This window comes from Vanacampus margaritifer, chromosome 8, assembly GCF_051991255.1.
Source record: "Vanacampus margaritifer isolate UIUO_Vmar chromosome 8, RoL_Vmar_1.0, whole genome shotgun sequence".
Classification (NCBI taxonomy): domain Eukaryota; kingdom Metazoa; phylum Chordata; class Actinopteri; order Syngnathiformes; family Syngnathidae; genus Vanacampus; species Vanacampus margaritifer.
The window spans coordinates 4,201,203-4,216,187 of record NC_135439.1 but is presented as its reverse complement, the minus strand read 5'-3'; the positions used below and the strand labels follow the sequence as shown (position 1 = coordinate 4,216,187).

Sequence of the window (14,985 nt, the reverse complement as noted above, 5' to 3'; positions counted from 1 at the left end):
GCTTAAAATGCCTGGTGGTAAAGAAGCCACTGCGAAAGGGCCGGCAATTTTCACAGGTATGTATAAACTCTGAGTTTGGATTATTTAGGCTGTTCTCATGTATTAAATGATTTTCAGTGCCATCCATCAGAGTAACAGAAAAGTCCAACTCAAGCCAGCATAGCCTTATAATATGGAAATAGAGCATTTAGCAAACACAGCCTACCTCTGTTTTAGTACAATAATAATACCAGTAGATGGTGCTGTTGAACTGTGCTATTTGAGTTTGAAATTGTGAATATTGGATTTAGAAAATCAATAGAAAGCACAGAACAGAGAATAAAAATGTAAAATTACTATTATTATTATTTTTTTATTATTATTTACTTTCACATACTGGTGAAGTTCTGCCTCCAATGACCTCACATGGAGACAGACCAATGGACTATATGCCACGGAGGAGGCGGGACTTCCGGGTTTTCACCCATCAACTTTGTTTCTGTTTCCGGTTTGCGTCGTGTGGGCCGCGTCCCAGTACTTGCGCTTCTGCCTTTGTGCCATCTACGATTTATTTTATTTGACACTGAAGCATTCAATCAATATGCGCTAAAATGCTTAGTTTTGTAAATTATATTAAATTGTGTTATTACAGTATGTTTTTATAACGTACCAAAAAGTGCTGTTTTTCTTATCAAACATGTTACACGTTTTGTCCATGTTGATTCATGGGCACACACACATTCAAAAAACATTTTCACACACGGCGGAGGGAAGGGGCGGGGCCAGGCTGCATCTCGCTCACGCGCATGGATGTTGGTGTCGCGCGCACGCACGCTCGCTCGCTCCCTGCTCCTCTGTGGTCGCGACTACGTCAACGTGCACGACGAAGAAGGAGGCGCGCACGGCCGCGAGTACCGTTTTGTTATCGATTTTCATCGAAAGAGGCTCATCACGACGCGGCTCGGATCAGGTGGCAATCATGAGCAAAGTGCACGGGGGGATGAAATGCGTGAAATATCTGCTGTTTGTATTCAACTTCATCTTTTGGGTGAGTCCGTTTGCACCAGCGTAGGCGAGAGATGGCATTGATTGAAATGACATCATTTTGTATTTGTTGTTTAAAGTTGTCCGCTGGGAATGAGTCGCATGCAAATTTGTGCGTTTATATGGTCATGGTAAGGCTTTATTGTGCAATTCCCAAAACAGCTAACGGTGCACGGTATTTGTTTACAGTCCACAATGTGCATAATTATGTTGATGCTGCATAGGAGCAGCTCAGCCCACCTCCAGCCTAAAACATGTTATGTGGTCACTTTCATCCTCTAACAATGACATCATTGCGGGTCAAATGTTCAAATGTAGATTATTTTGAAAATCTAAGAAAGAAAGAAAAAAAAAAAATATATATATATATATAAAATAATAATTCACCTTGCAGGCCTTATTTTTTATTTTATTTTTAAAAAAAAGCCACTTTATTCTGCTTGTCTCGTTTTCTTTTTTCTTTTTCAAAACATACAGACGTTTGAACTTTTCTCATGCTAATAAATTCAAAACCAAACTTTTGCCCGATGGCGTTTTTTTTCTTTAAGTATTGAATTTAAATTCAACTGGGCTAATTCATTTTATTTTCCTTAAAAACTATATTATACATTATAAAATGAAATCTACTGTATTTTGTGTAATCTTCTTATTCCTTTAAAAAAAATGTTTTTAACAATGTGTTGTAGTTTTCCTTTTCCTAAAATAATATATCTAAAAAAGAAGGATGGGTTTAAGTTATACTACAGTCCTTTTTATTTTTCTTCTCCCTATTAACTCATTCTCTCCCATTGACAGCTATAGACGTAAAAAAAATAATTTTAACTATTTCTATTAGTTTAATTTCCCCCCCATACTTTTGTTAACAAGTGTATGAAAACCTAGAAATAATGTTTTTGTACATTTAGAACAGATAGAAAATTTGTGATTAATCGTGAGTTAACTAGTGAAGTCATGCGATTAATTACAATAAAAAATTGTAATCTCCTGACGCCCCTCATTTTTAATAATCGTTTCTTAAAAAAAATAATTTAAAAAAATAATAATTTCAAAGAAAAGATTATTAAAATTTATGGGTGTCAGGCGATTAATTTTAGTTTTTTTTTTTTTTCTTTCATTAATTTTTTTTATCGTAATTAATCGCATGACTTCACTAGTTAACTAATGATTAATCACAAATGTTATATCTGTTCAAATACAAAAAAAAAATTTAATCTAGGCTTTCATACTCTTGTTTACTAAAGTGGGAAAAAAATGTTAAACTAACAGAAATAGTTCAAATTAAATTTTGACGTCTGTAGCCGTCAATGGCAGTGAATGAGTTAAAAAACAACAACAACTTCCTTTGCTGGTGCGGAAGGAACACGCAGACGTGAGCAACCTTGGGCTAGTGGGCCATATGCGGCCCACCGGGGCCTCAACTGGCCCGTTATTCACTCCTAAAAGCACATGAGGCCTCAAATGTGCCACTGAGAACAAGAACATGCATTTTGTATGGCACCTGATAAAAAAAAAAGTTTTAAAAGCAATTCATGTTTGCATTTGCATTATTCTCATGTTGACATTGTGCCGTGACCTTGCAGCAGGAGACGGCCTTAATCTTTGTTTTTTATCTGTCTCGCTTGAGGACCTGCCCTCAAAGCAACCTAGTACTATAATACAAGTCCTCCAAAGGCCGTATCAATGCATCATAAATATTATGAGTACGCTTATGTGAATATTCTGTGGATAGACGTAACTTAAATCAGGGATGTGATTTGACCAAAGTGAAATTATCTGAAAATTTAGCCGGGGGTCTGGGGGCCGCTGGCACCCAGCTAGGTCCAGGGCAGTGCCCTGGTGGGGGGACAAGGGGGGCATAGCCCCCCGGAGCTCATGGGTTTTCCGTGTTTTTAAGTACTTTCAATGCACTCACATGACAAAGAAATAGACAAAACAACAGCATAAATTTTCAATGTATATTGAACTATCCCATATAAAATGGCAGTTTTAGTCAACTCAAAATCAGTCACATTCAAAAACATTGGACTGCCTTTGCTTTTAAAAACTTAATTAAAATTAAAATTAGCGGAAAAATCACATCCCTGTTAAATAATAATAATAATAATAATAATAATAATGGTAATTTCACAATATTTTCTGTTGGTCAGTATGATGCCTGTATTATACTGCCCCCAGGTGGCCAAGGTGAACAATGTCTTTACATTCTATTTAATGATTTCATTTACTCTGCCAGTAGTTCTCAGCTGTTGTCACCCGGGACCCGCCGCCTTCTTATTGTTGCAAAGTCGTGACCTAATTTTATAGAAGTTAACAATAAATCTTTTTTGGGTGTTGTTTCAAAATAGCCTAAAAAATTACACGAAGATGATCGGCAAAAACAAGCTAATGTTCGGCCTGCAATTTCATTGTGCTAAGCGTAAAAGGTAAAAAAAAAAAATAATTTTATTCTTTTTTTTCTTCCCCCCAATCAGCTGAATGATCGGTGCTTGGGATTTTATTCAATATCAGAATTGACATTGGTCAAGTTTTAATACTATATTTTGGTTCCTAGATCTAGTTGCTATAATCCCAATAAGAAGTATACCAATCACAACTGAGCATTGTTATCTTTCTAAAGTCGTATCGCTCTTGTATCGGCTCTCAATAGCATCAGTGATGGACTGGACAGCGTAATAGTCCGATTGAGGCGCTCCCAATCATCCAAGGCTGCTGTGTCCAATGACCACTTGTGTGTCATAAAAGGAGACAGCAGCTCTTTGTTGCAAGGAGCCCGTGGGACCGACGGCTCTTGTGACGGCGGCCAAAAGAGGCGGAACGTGCGCTCATGTGGTGGTGGCTTTTTTTTTTTTTTGAAGGGGGGTGAGGTGGTTGCATTACGTCACCCCCTAGAAAATACTCACCCAACCCTGACGGCTGTGAGGCTGGCACGGCCTGTGGCCCAAGTGCATCATGGAAAATATTTAAGGCCTTGAGATATGAATTTCATTTGTTCCGTGGCTATGCTTGTAGCTCAAAGCACGTGTATATCAAGTCATCTTCTCCCATTGGAATGTATAGATATGACATTAATCCGTTCCAGCCTCACTGTTTTTATTAAGTAAAATAATACGCCACAATATTGTACTTTATAAAAAACAGAGAGCAATGACATTTACTCATTCACTGCCATTGACGGCTATAGATGTCAAAAATTCATTTTAATTATTTCTATTAGTTTAAAAAAAAAATCTATTTTTGTTAACAAGAGTATGAAAACCTATAATTTTTTATTGTACATTTAGAACAGATATAAAATGTGTGATTAATTGTGAGTTAACTAGTGAAGTCATGCAATTAATTATGATTACAAATTTTAATCGCCTGACGCCCCAAATTTTTAATGTTTTCTTTCTTCTTTTTTTTAAATTCATTCACTGCCATTGACAGCTACAAATGTAAAAAAAAATCATTTTAACTATTTCTATTAATTTAACTTTTTTTCCCCCACTTTTGTTAACAAGAGTATGAAAACCAAGAAATTTAAATCGCCTGTCGCCCCTAATTTTGAATAATCTTTATTTTCATTTTTAATGAATTTATGGCAGTGAATGAGTTAATTAAAATGAAAATAATTAACCAATATTTGCCACATTTTTTAATCATTTCAATAGCCGTTTTGGGGAGCAGTATAATCAAATCAATTGTGCTCTTCTTACGTCATCCCATACGTGCGACTTCTCTGCTCTCTCAGTTATCCGGCTTGTTGGTTCTGGCCGTGGGACTCTGGCTCCGCTTTGATCCAGAAACGGTGGAGCTGCTGACAGGCAATGAAGCCCCCGACACGTTCTTCATCGGTATGTACTTGAACGCCCCTCCAGTGATGGGAAACGGTGCAATAATCCACATTGTGCACCATGCTACAAGAAAATAGAGGAGAGTATAATAGTAATCGTTAATGTGATTAGCGGTGCCAAATAGTGCTCTAATGTCTTACACAATGCATTACGGTGCAAAATAGTGCACCGCTGTTTGCCATGGTGCAACTATAGAGTTCATCAAAAATCCTTGTTTTTCCCACATTGCCGCCTTTTTACTATTAAAAATACATGAATAATTAATGCACCCCACAATACTGACCAAAACACTAACAAACCTTCCCATGAAGCTCATCTAGAGTATTAGCTAGCAAAACCGGATAGAAAAGATGGATGGCTGCCGTATGGATAGATAAGCAATATAGTGCATATAGCCATGCAAAAACAACACGCCATATGGTGCATCATAGTGTCTGTCTCTGCATTATGGCACAATACTGTACAGTATAAGGTTTCTGATTTGATTCCGCCTTCCTGTGGAAAGCACCACAAATGGGCTGTCAGATTTATAATAAACAGCCCAAAAGCTGAAATAGACAGCAAACAGTAAACACGACACCTTCAATGTGGAGCTTGAAAGGCCTTCTGTGGCTTTTGGTGTGGGCGCAGATGCTGAGAATGAGGCCTTTTCTTTCTTTTTCCTTTTTTTTTTCACCCTCTGTGTGTGTGTGTCACATGACTTGACATGGTCCCCCCCCCCCCCCCAAAGCCCCCCTCTCGAGGCTCTTTGGGAGGGGAAGATAACAGGAGAAAGTGACAGATGGAAAGACAGATCATTTAGCACTCATTTTTTATGCAACTGTTGAAAAACACACTTAATATACAACTAAAATATTCTGTCTGGACAAAATATACCTGCCACGTTGAACTCTCTGGATGATGATTATATTTACTAAACATCCGCAGCTTCTTTAATTCTCCTCAGTCAGCTCTTTTGTTTAGGGAAAACAACAGCTTGCTTCTCTCCCGTGTGGCTTCATTAAATGTGTGCAGCCCTCACTCTCTGGAGAGGGGGTCTGCATAGAGCCGGTGTCCAACAATCGAGGAGGTGACGACATCCCTGCGGAAAGGCTAATGATGCTAAGTTAAGCTAACGGTTGGCTAGCATGGTGATTGGAACAAAAGAGCAGGTCCAGCGTGTGGAACAGTGCTGCCCCCCTTCACTCTGGTGAAAGGCTGAACTGCAGCTAAAATAATTTATTGTTGTTTTTTTTTACCATTTGCAGAGGTTTGTTTTAGAGTTACAACATCTGTTGTTTTTATGCGTCAGATTTATCATTCCCACCACCCGTGTGTTTGTGTTTGTGTCTGCAGCTGTGTACATTCTACTTGGTGCAGGAAGTTTAATGATGCTCGTTGGCTTCTTTGGTTGTTTCGGGGCCGTTCGGGAGTCTCAGTGTCTTCTCGCCTCGGTAAGTTTAATCACAGGTTTATGTTACAGTGGATTTTAACAACTGCATGTTTCAAAGTGTCAGAATTAAAGGGATCACAATTATTTTGAATGCATTGATGTGCTTATTTAAATGTCCCTTGCAGTTCTTTGCCTGCCTGTTGATAATTTTCGCTGCGGAGATTGCAGCTGGTGTGTTTGGATTCATCAACAAGGAGCAGGTACCAAAATTTCACCTTTGGAATTGAATTTTGTACAGATTTTTTTTAATCTGCTGTATTTTAACCTGCATACATTCTACTAGATTGTCGAGGAGGTGCAAAAATTTTACAGCGGCTCCATCGGTGACTCGTCCAATCCTAATGCAACTGCCATCGCACTCATTTACCACAGAACAGTGAGTCATCTTTTTCATTTCCAGGTTTTGTGTCTCTATCTATGATATTTAAATAGAAAAAAAATAATACAATTTTTGATTTTCAGCTCAACTGCTGTGGGGGCTCGACATCGGCGGCTACAACTGACTTGTGTGCTGACGTCCCAGAGGAGACCAAGGTAAATTAAAGCTGAGTGATTGTGATTGCGTCCACAAGATGGCGCTCCGAGCTTGAACTATTCGCAATGCTTAGTTGGCTAGTTTTGTGTCTAAATGTTGATAAAATCGTGATTTTTAACAGATTTTACTTTTTTATTATTTCCTAATTACAAAAATATGCTATATACTATAATTTATATATTATAATTTACTGTTTTACTTATCTGCTCGCTAATTAAGGAGTACCTAATGAAGTGTCCCATGTCCTTCCAGGACTGTCTGAGCGCCATTACAGATTTCTTCAACGAAAAGCTGCACGTCATCGGCTACATCGGAATCGGCATCGGAGGAGTAATGGTGTGTGTAATAATGAGTTGTGTCAGTGAATGCACCACTGATTTTCAAAAATGTCCATGTATGTGTGTGTGTGATTTCAGATCCTGGGGATGATCTTCAGCATGGTGCTGTGTTGCGCCATCCGGAACAGCAGGGAGGTCATATAGTAGTGGATCGATCATACAACTCTGTTGAACCCTCTTCTCCTCACCTCTGCATATAACACACGCTCTCTGCTTGTGGCACGCTTCTGTGACATTCCTGCTGTAAATATGGACACGTCTTCGCATGTCCTACATACTTGTGTGCCTCGTTATTTTGGAGGACTAGCCTGCCTTTTTGTAAGCCTGACTTCATACAGAATGTACTACGTACTGTACGTGCCTACTGGACAAGCCTTGTGCAACTAACAGTTGTTTTTATTACGTTTGATTTAAATGTGGGGCAGCACGGTTTTGAGGTACTGGGTTCAAATCTCGAGCTTGCATGGGTTTTCTTTGACTACTCTGGCGCCTTCAAATTACAAAGACATGCATGTTTGTTTGTTTTTTCAATTGCCCATAGGTGAGAATGTGTTTATGTGACCTGCGATTGGCAGGCGACCAGTCCAGGGTGTCAGCCACCTCCAAAGTCAGCTGGTATAGAATCTTGACCCTAAATGAAAATCGCTAACAGAAATGGATTTAAATTTATATTACTGCAACACCAACCAATCTTTGTACTTTCAAAGCACAGTAGGTTTTAATATTTTTTAAAAACAAAAAGTGTAGTACTATAATTGTGAATGTACTGTACATTTTGGGTGTGCCAATAAAAACAGAAAAATGTATTTAGGTCGACGTGTTGCATTGTAATTGTGTGCCATCATTCAAATAAATGAACCAACAACGGAAGTAGATTGAATTGCATTATTTAATGCGTGTACAGTCATATACGCAGTACCAAAACGTTGCATGTACAGTGTAATACTTTTTTTCACTCAAAAGGCATCGCTGCGGGATGAAATTTCATGTAAATTCATATGCAAATGAACGGACTATGTGGACAACACACATATATTAACGGACACACATGCACACAATTTGCATGGATGAGATTCACAGTGATGAGGTAACAAAGCCCTTCACACTTAAAAAAAAATGACTGTGTAGGGAGGCCTTCAATGGCGTCACCCGCAGTAACTACATAACATAGAAAATTGAAAAACCTTGAAAATAAAATAGGTATGCATCTTTCAGCTCCTCACCCTCATGGAGGTGTGAAAAAAAGGAGCTACGGGACAAAAAAAAAAAAAGTAACATCACCAATCTGTGCTCGGCAAGGCTGACGATCATCAAAAGTGCGACCGCGTGCCGAGGCCGAGCGAGAGTTAAGCCACCAAAAGTGTTTCAAGTGCAACAACTCTTCTTCTTCTTCCTCCTCGCATGGATGTAAACTGATACAACGTAGCTGCCAGTCGCGGCCATCCTTCTTGGCTCCAAGTGGTCCCCCTCCTGTACGTGATTGGTGACCTCTCACGGAGACAGGACGCTGAGGGGCGAGTTGTCCAGGATGTACTCGCCCACGCCCACAAAGTACATGACCTGGGCGATGCCAAACAGCGGGGCGATGACCAGGGCCCGGCAGCCGGCACCTTTCAGGAATGCGGACGGTCCCTCTTTGCGCAGGATTTTGCTGTGTGCACATAGCAGGAGCAAGTTCATTTCAAAAAGGGTGGTAGTAGTTTTACAATCAAATATTCTACTGAATGAAAGGGTGGGGGGGGGGTGCGATATGATTTTGCATGATTAACCAATACCAATAGACAATGTTCATGTGACGTGCAGGTTTTGTTGTTGTCCATTTGGGGTCGTTATGTATGTCACATGATCAGGTAACAACCAATGGTTCAGTTTCAAAAAACATTTGAGCCGTGATTGGTTGTACCTGAGCAACTGTGATGCCATTTTCAGTTGATAATAACAAAATGGCTGCCCCGAGATAAATAAAAACAAGCGGACTTAGCCTCTTAATTCGTATTCCACAAACGCAATATTAATCAGAATGCCATGTTTAGACTAGTGGGGCTGCATAGAACATATTATTGGAAAGACATTTTTGGGGCGGGGGGGGGGGGGGGGGTTGATTTTCCCTTTAAGAGGATCCAATGCATGCGGTTGTTATATTTATGAACTAAGTACAATGACATCCACCACACATGTCTGTGGAGCTCATAATCTGTCCGCCAGCACCTCAATCAAATTCACCAAAATCGCATTACACCACCTGTGCTACAACTTCCTTTGCGCGCTGGTTTTAAGTTTAGTCTCCTTTCAGCCACCAAGTTGTCAGGTACGGCATGCAAATGAAACTACCCTGAAGCACCGTCTGCCAAATTCCCCAAACAGGCTAAACTAGGCTTTTGCACCAGCATGATAATCAAGACGCGCCAGTTTTTGCGGCAAGCGCGTCTACGAGAGCGGAGCCCATGGTCTCACCTGGCACAGTCCATTACGCCACCGTAAGTCTCCTCAGCAGAGCCCTTGTTCAGTGACTGCAGTCTGGTCTTCACCACTGGAAATCATCAAGACGACACATTTAGAGACAATATATGTGATGTCAATTTGGAAATGTATTTATTATTTTTATATAATTTTTTTTATATTTATGTTTATTTATGGAAATGTATTTATGATTTTTATATATATTTTTAAATATTTATGTTTATTTATGGAAATGCATCTATGATTTTTATATTTATGATTTAATAATTATTTATTTTTATTTAATTTATTATGGGGTTTGTGAACTTTACGTTGTTACATCATTGCGGATGCTCAAACACAATTCCGTTTTTTTTTGTGTGACACTGACAATAAATCCTGGAATCAAGAATCTGAAAATAACAAATATTGCTGGTGACTGAGGCCTCACCATCACAGGGGTTGACGACCACCGCGGCAGCGGAGCCCGCCGCGCACCCCGAGAGGAAGGCCCAGTAGCAGGGCGACGACTGCTCGGCGCTCGGCTGGCCAAGTCTGTTCAGGTTGGCGAACAACGGGAAGTAGACCACTGAGAAGGGGACATCCCTGAAGAGCAACAGAAGACATGTTACATTTGAAGACACCCGTACGTTTCGAGGGGGAAGGCGGAGGATTTTACCTCATGAGCGTGGCCCCCAGGCCTTTGTAGAGCCCCTGGATGCCCTGCGTGCGGAGGAGTTCCCTGGCGATTTGCGTTGCCGATACGGCTCGCGGCGTCGCCATGGTGGTCACGGCTCCCGAGTTGTAGGAGCGGCTTAGCAGCGGGTTGGTTACCACCAGCTTAGAGGGAGATGTTATGACTGGCTTTTGTTGCTGGGCAACTAGAGAGATAAGATAAGCAAACATGAATAGCAACACCACTGTGCGTGAATTCAACATTAATGCAGTCTCATGACAATACTTATGAGTTTCTATGATGCAAACCACTAATAAAAATGAAACATATCCATAAAAAAATATTTCAAAGTAAAAAAAATGGAAGTCAACTCCCAAATTTTCTTTACAATAATATATGCAGCAAAAAGTGAATTAAAGTGGAAGGCAACCTTAAACACTTCTTGACAATAATATGTTATATGTGACCTCACTAGTCTAAACATGACATTCTGATTAATATTACATTTTTGGAATAGGAGTTAAGCAGCAAAATCCAGCCGTTCTTATTCATCTCAGGGGTCGGCCATTTTGCCACTTGCTGTCTGTCGACTGAATATGACATCATTGTGGCTCAGGCAACAACCAATCAGAGCTCACCTTGTTTTCTGAAGCTGCATTGTGATTGGTTGTTACCTGAGCAACAATGACGTCATCTTCAGTCGACAGCAAGTGGCAAAATGGCCGCCCCTGAGATGGATTTGAAAAAGGCTGGATTTTGCTGCTTAACTCGTATTCTGCTGCATAGAACATATTATTGTCAAAAAAGAATTGTGTTGAAGTCCCCTTTAAACGCGCATCCCATCGATTCTCTGAACGTGTGCTTACCAAGTCTGCCGGCGTCCTGCAGCTGTATCTTGAGCATTTCCATCGGCGTGGTGACAATGACTTGACACATGCCTGCGCCGCAGCCAGCCAGCATCTCTTTGAATATCGTCAGGCCCTGACTACAAACACAAGCAGCCAACAGTCAGACTCCATAATAAGTCCATTAGCTTCCACAGTTAAGTGGGGACTCAAAACGAGAGAAACCTCACCCATTTTTTGCAAAGTGGTGCCGGAAAAAGTCATTGGCGGCCAGTTTAATGGCCTTCTCGGGCGTCACGAGAGTCAAATTCACGGCGGCGCCTAAGGGGCAAACAAGGTGACAGTTAGACGTCAAGTCGTCAGATTGGTCTTCGCACATGCATAACACAAATATTCCCCACCATTATCATTACACAGTCCTATATGATGCAAATAAAAAAACAAAGAGCAGCTTAAAGACAAGCTTGAGTCATAAAGGCTGTTACAGATATAAAATAAGGAAGGAACCAAACAAGACAGACATGATGATGAAAATAAAATAAAGAGAGGTAGATGCAGACATTGGGACACAAAGGAGCAAAGAATAAGATGAGAACACAGAGGAAGGTGTTAGTGAAAAGGAGCGACAGAGACAATGGTGCGTGATCAGACTTTGGCCAAACTTGAAAATAGAAACTTGTGAGTTTCACAAGTCATTTGCAAGCTCAAGCAAAGCTCATGACAGCACGCTCCAAAAGTCTGGAAAGTGAAGGACCAGCACGGATGTTACTGACAAAGAGTTGACACAAGAAGACAAGTAAAAAATAGCAAAAACAACATATGTGCCTGTAGTTAGGAATAGAGCAATATATAGTAAGAACCATTAATGGTTTGGTTTGCCTCCAGCGTGGCTGCGCCTTATCGGCTAGCCTTCAATATCCCAAGGGCACCCATGTCTGTAATATGAAAAACACAGATGCAAACAAACAGCATTCCTCACACAGGTAGAGACCCACAAGATAAGAGCCTCCATTTTTCCTCTTTAAACACTACGGCCACTTTTATTTTTATGACATTGAACAATCATTTACAAATCTTTTCAGAGTTTTGTTCTTTTATGTTGACAGCATTGCTATCATAATTAGCATGAGAATGGTTGGGCATGTGTAAAAACAGCCACGTGACTAGTTAAATGTAGTAACCTGTATAATCAAAAAGTAAAAATTAAAACAAAACCTGTTGACCCCCTCTGTACTAATAAAGTGCAGCTTTACATTAGTGCAGTGGAACCTCCAAAGTCAAAATTAGATATCCAATAGAACAAAGTCATTTAAATTGTTACTGGTTGAATACATACAGACACATAAAGAAAAAGTTCAGCACTTTATTACGAAAGCCTATATAAAACACTAACACTAAAAATTCTTGGCCTATGGTTATCTGTAAAAGTACCCGTTCCTTCAAAAAAAAAAAAAAAAAAAAAAAAACTCTAGTAGTCAATCCTTTAGCTGCTTGATGAGCTGAAGCGTTGCATATGTCACACATCATGATGTTCTGAATCCTAGATCATAAAAAAATTCCGGGGCATTCAACTTTGGAGGTTCCACAATATGGAAAATATTACCCTGTAGCTAGCGATATTAAACAACACATCCCAATCTTACCCTCTCTTTACAAAAAATCCTCTTCAAGCATTTCTAGTGATTGCAATCATTACATTTGGAATCTTACCTCTGTACATGCCAAAGTAGCCCTCGGATCGAACTGTTTTCACAAGGCAGTCCATCCTAGAAAAAGAAAAAAAAAAGATCAAATATTGTACACACAGAAAGATGGGCAATTTAAAAGAGACATTTATTGTTGTTACACCAATGTTGGATTTACCCTACATGGTTCTAATGACACAATTACGTTTTTTTGCTGTCAAGTTGATCTATTCTGCAGTGCTAATGCAGCATTATTTGCCTCAAATAGGCCATGCCACATGCCGCCACAGTCCATTCATTAAACATGTAATTTCAGGAATTGCTCCCATTCACACAGAATATTGCACCAGAGGGGAATTAGAAACACTCATGCCTTTTGAAATCTGAGCACGGCAGGGTGTACAATGCCCTGGGAATGCCTCTTGTGCAATACTAAGCATGGTTACTCACATGCTCTTGTAGACCTTCTGTCCTTGTCTTTGGTTTTGTAACCTCGTCTTTACCAAGTCAATGGGGAAGACGCAAGTGACGCCAACAATGCCGGCAATTCCGCCGTTGATGAGCTTGGCTGGGAGGCTGCAAGGAAAAGAAAAATAATTTCACAAAAAAATACATTATAAAAACTAGTGATTAAATCATTCTTACATACTGTTCATTTTAGATTCAAAGGTAAAAGGAAAAAAAAAACATACATACCTGATGTGCTGCTGAGACATGTTGATGTTGGATTAAAGATCAGTCAAAAATCTGTGGAGATTTCTAGACAGATTAATAAAACAAAGTAAGCAGTTAGTAGTTATCTGGTGGACACACTCAACTAGCAGCACTAGTGTAGTTAGTGTAACCACAGCTGGTGGGGGGCTTATATACATTTAGCTCCTGGTCCTGTGACGTCACAATGTACAACCAGTGGGCGTGCACTACTTAACATTCCGGAAGACCAAAAAAGGTGATGAGTACCATCGCAAAGAGACAGAAAAGAAAAGGAAATTTTACCGCCCGGTGAAACTCGAACATAAACGCTTGGATACACGCGTTTCTCTACGTTAGCTGCCTCTACTCTGATCAATGGAGGGGAAAAAAGGGAAAAAAACTAAAATATATTCGACAATATTGACTTAGGTATAAGCCCATCAGAAACATTGTAACTTGATCGGTAAACCAACATTAAGAGTAAGGACCACACTCCTATGAATAATAATAATAATAGAAATAATAAACAAAAAAACAAAAACAAAATAAAGGTCCCACGTTGCATTAGCATTCCACCTTCGTCCTAACGATTAACATTGGCTAGTCATAAAGCATCCCGGACAATGACGCAAAATAATCACACAAAGTGCATCGTTTGAACGTTAAAGTACACGTTACATGATGTGAAATAACCCACTCACCTAAATTTATCCGCGAGTCTTTTTGTAATTCTTTGCTATTAGCGATGTTAAGTTTCAGAGAAGTCTGTCAGCACAACCTTTTCGACTTGAGAAATTCTTCAGAATGAGTGGAAATTTCCATTGAGTCTGTCATTTGAGTAAGACTTGGACACGCCCGCCCCTTCACCGGTACATAACCAATCAACACCTCCCTGGTTTGCCTACTCGACGTCCATTGGCTGCTTTTAAGCCGCTGCCATTGGACCACGGAGTGATCATTTGAACTGTTCCGCAAATGAATTGAATAGCTTAACCGGGGAGGGCGTAACATGAAAAGGCCCTAAAAATAAAAAAAAAGGAATGCAAGTGATGATTCAGAAAACTTGTATTTAGTTTGAAGTTAATTATGACACAAAGGTGACATATCGCATCACTGTAAATAATACATTTCACCAACGATAACTATTGTGTGAACACCTGGCTTTCATATCATGTCATTGAATCTTTTTTTTGTATTCTGTTGAGGACATGTATCCTTACAACTTATAGGCATACAGTACTAGAAGTTGTTTTATTGCAGTCTTCTATATGTGTGTGTGCCGTGTAAATTTTCATACTGTATTCTACATGAGAAATATTTGATCATACAGATAATTTATGTACTTGCAATATGGTGGAATTTTGAAAATTGTTGGGTTGCGCTAGCAAGAAAAAGGTTGGTTTACTCTCCTACTGTAAAAAAAACCCAAACAAACTCAGAATACACCCGTTTATAATGGTCACATAAGGTTGAAACTATATGCCAG

General features: G+C 39.7%; 2 protein-coding genes and 1 long non-coding RNA gene across 5 annotated transcripts in view; 1 reads left to right on the top strand and 2 right to left on the bottom strand.

Moving 5' to 3' along the window:
• LOC144056001 (uncharacterized) overlaps positions 1-6,022 on the bottom strand; it is a 51,475-nt gene extending 45,453 nt beyond the window's left edge. Inside the window, exons 1-2 of the long non-coding RNA XR_013294972.1 lie at positions 5,733-6,022; positions 4,719-4,919 (exon numbers count right to left, since the gene is read on the bottom strand). This is a non-coding gene — a long non-coding RNA (uncharacterized LOC144056001). The remainder of the gene's footprint in view (positions 1-4,718; positions 4,920-5,732) is intronic.
• On the top strand, positions 815-8,031 carry tspan2a (tetraspanin 2a). Its single transcript, XM_077572313.1, has 8 exons — positions 815-1,027; positions 4,754-4,856; positions 6,192-6,289; positions 6,414-6,488; positions 6,572-6,664; positions 6,751-6,822; positions 7,076-7,159; positions 7,240-8,031. The coding sequence occupies exons 1-8, from the start codon at positions 959-961 to the stop codon at positions 7,303-7,305; spliced, it is 660 nt and encodes a 219-aa protein (XP_077428439.1). The 5' UTR covers positions 815-958; the 3' UTR covers positions 7,306-8,031.
• Position 8,032: 1 nt separating this feature from the next.
• slc25a55a (solute carrier family 25 member 55a) lies at positions 8,033-14,331 on the bottom strand. Of its 3 annotated transcripts, XM_077572310.1 has the most exons (10): positions 14,201-14,331; positions 13,503-13,565; positions 13,257-13,382; positions 12,832-12,887; positions 11,352-11,442; positions 11,143-11,261; positions 10,280-10,481; positions 10,052-10,206; positions 9,616-9,691; positions 8,033-8,812 (listed from the first exon to the last, which is right to left on the bottom strand). In XM_077572310.1, the coding sequence occupies exons 2-10, from the start codon at positions 13,520-13,522 to the stop codon at positions 8,653-8,655; spliced, it is 1,005 nt and encodes a 334-aa protein (XP_077428436.1). In that variant the 5' UTR covers positions 13,523-13,565; positions 14,201-14,331; the 3' UTR covers positions 8,033-8,652. The 3 variants fall into 3 exon arrangements, with proteins under 3 accessions (XP_077428436.1, XP_077428438.1, XP_077428437.1); XM_077572312.1 differs by lacking the exons at positions 12,832-12,887; positions 13,257-13,382; positions 13,503-13,565; positions 14,201-14,331 and adding an exon at positions 11,982-12,789; XM_077572311.1 differs by lacking the exons at positions 12,832-12,887; positions 13,257-13,382; positions 13,503-13,565; positions 14,201-14,331 and having other exon boundaries at positions 11,143-11,257; positions 11,347-11,370.
• Positions 14,332-14,985: the final 654 nt, after the last annotated feature.

Coding starts and splice junctions, on each gene's coding strand:
- tspan2a (XM_077572313.1), top strand. CDS start 959: ATGAGCAAAGTGCACGGGGGGATGAAATGCGTGAAATATCTGCTGTTT. Junction 6,290..6,413: donor CTCAGTGTCTTCTCGCCTCG/GTAAGTTTAATC, acceptor TGTCCCTTGCAG/TTCTTTGCCTGCCTGTTGAT. Junction 6,823..7,075: donor ACGTCCCAGAGGAGACCAAG/GTAAATTAAAGC, acceptor ATGTCCTTCCAG/GACTGTCTGAGCGCCATTAC.
- slc25a55a (XM_077572310.1), bottom strand. CDS start 13,522: ATGTCTCAGCAGCACATCAG. Junction 11,443..12,831: donor CTACTTTGGCATGTACAGAG/GTAAGATTCCAA, acceptor TTTGCCCCTTAG/GCGCCGCCGTGAATTTGACT. Junction 10,207..10,279: donor CTGGGGGCCACGCTCATGAG/GTAAAATCCTCC, acceptor GTTGCTCTTCAG/GGATGTCCCCTTCTCAGTGG.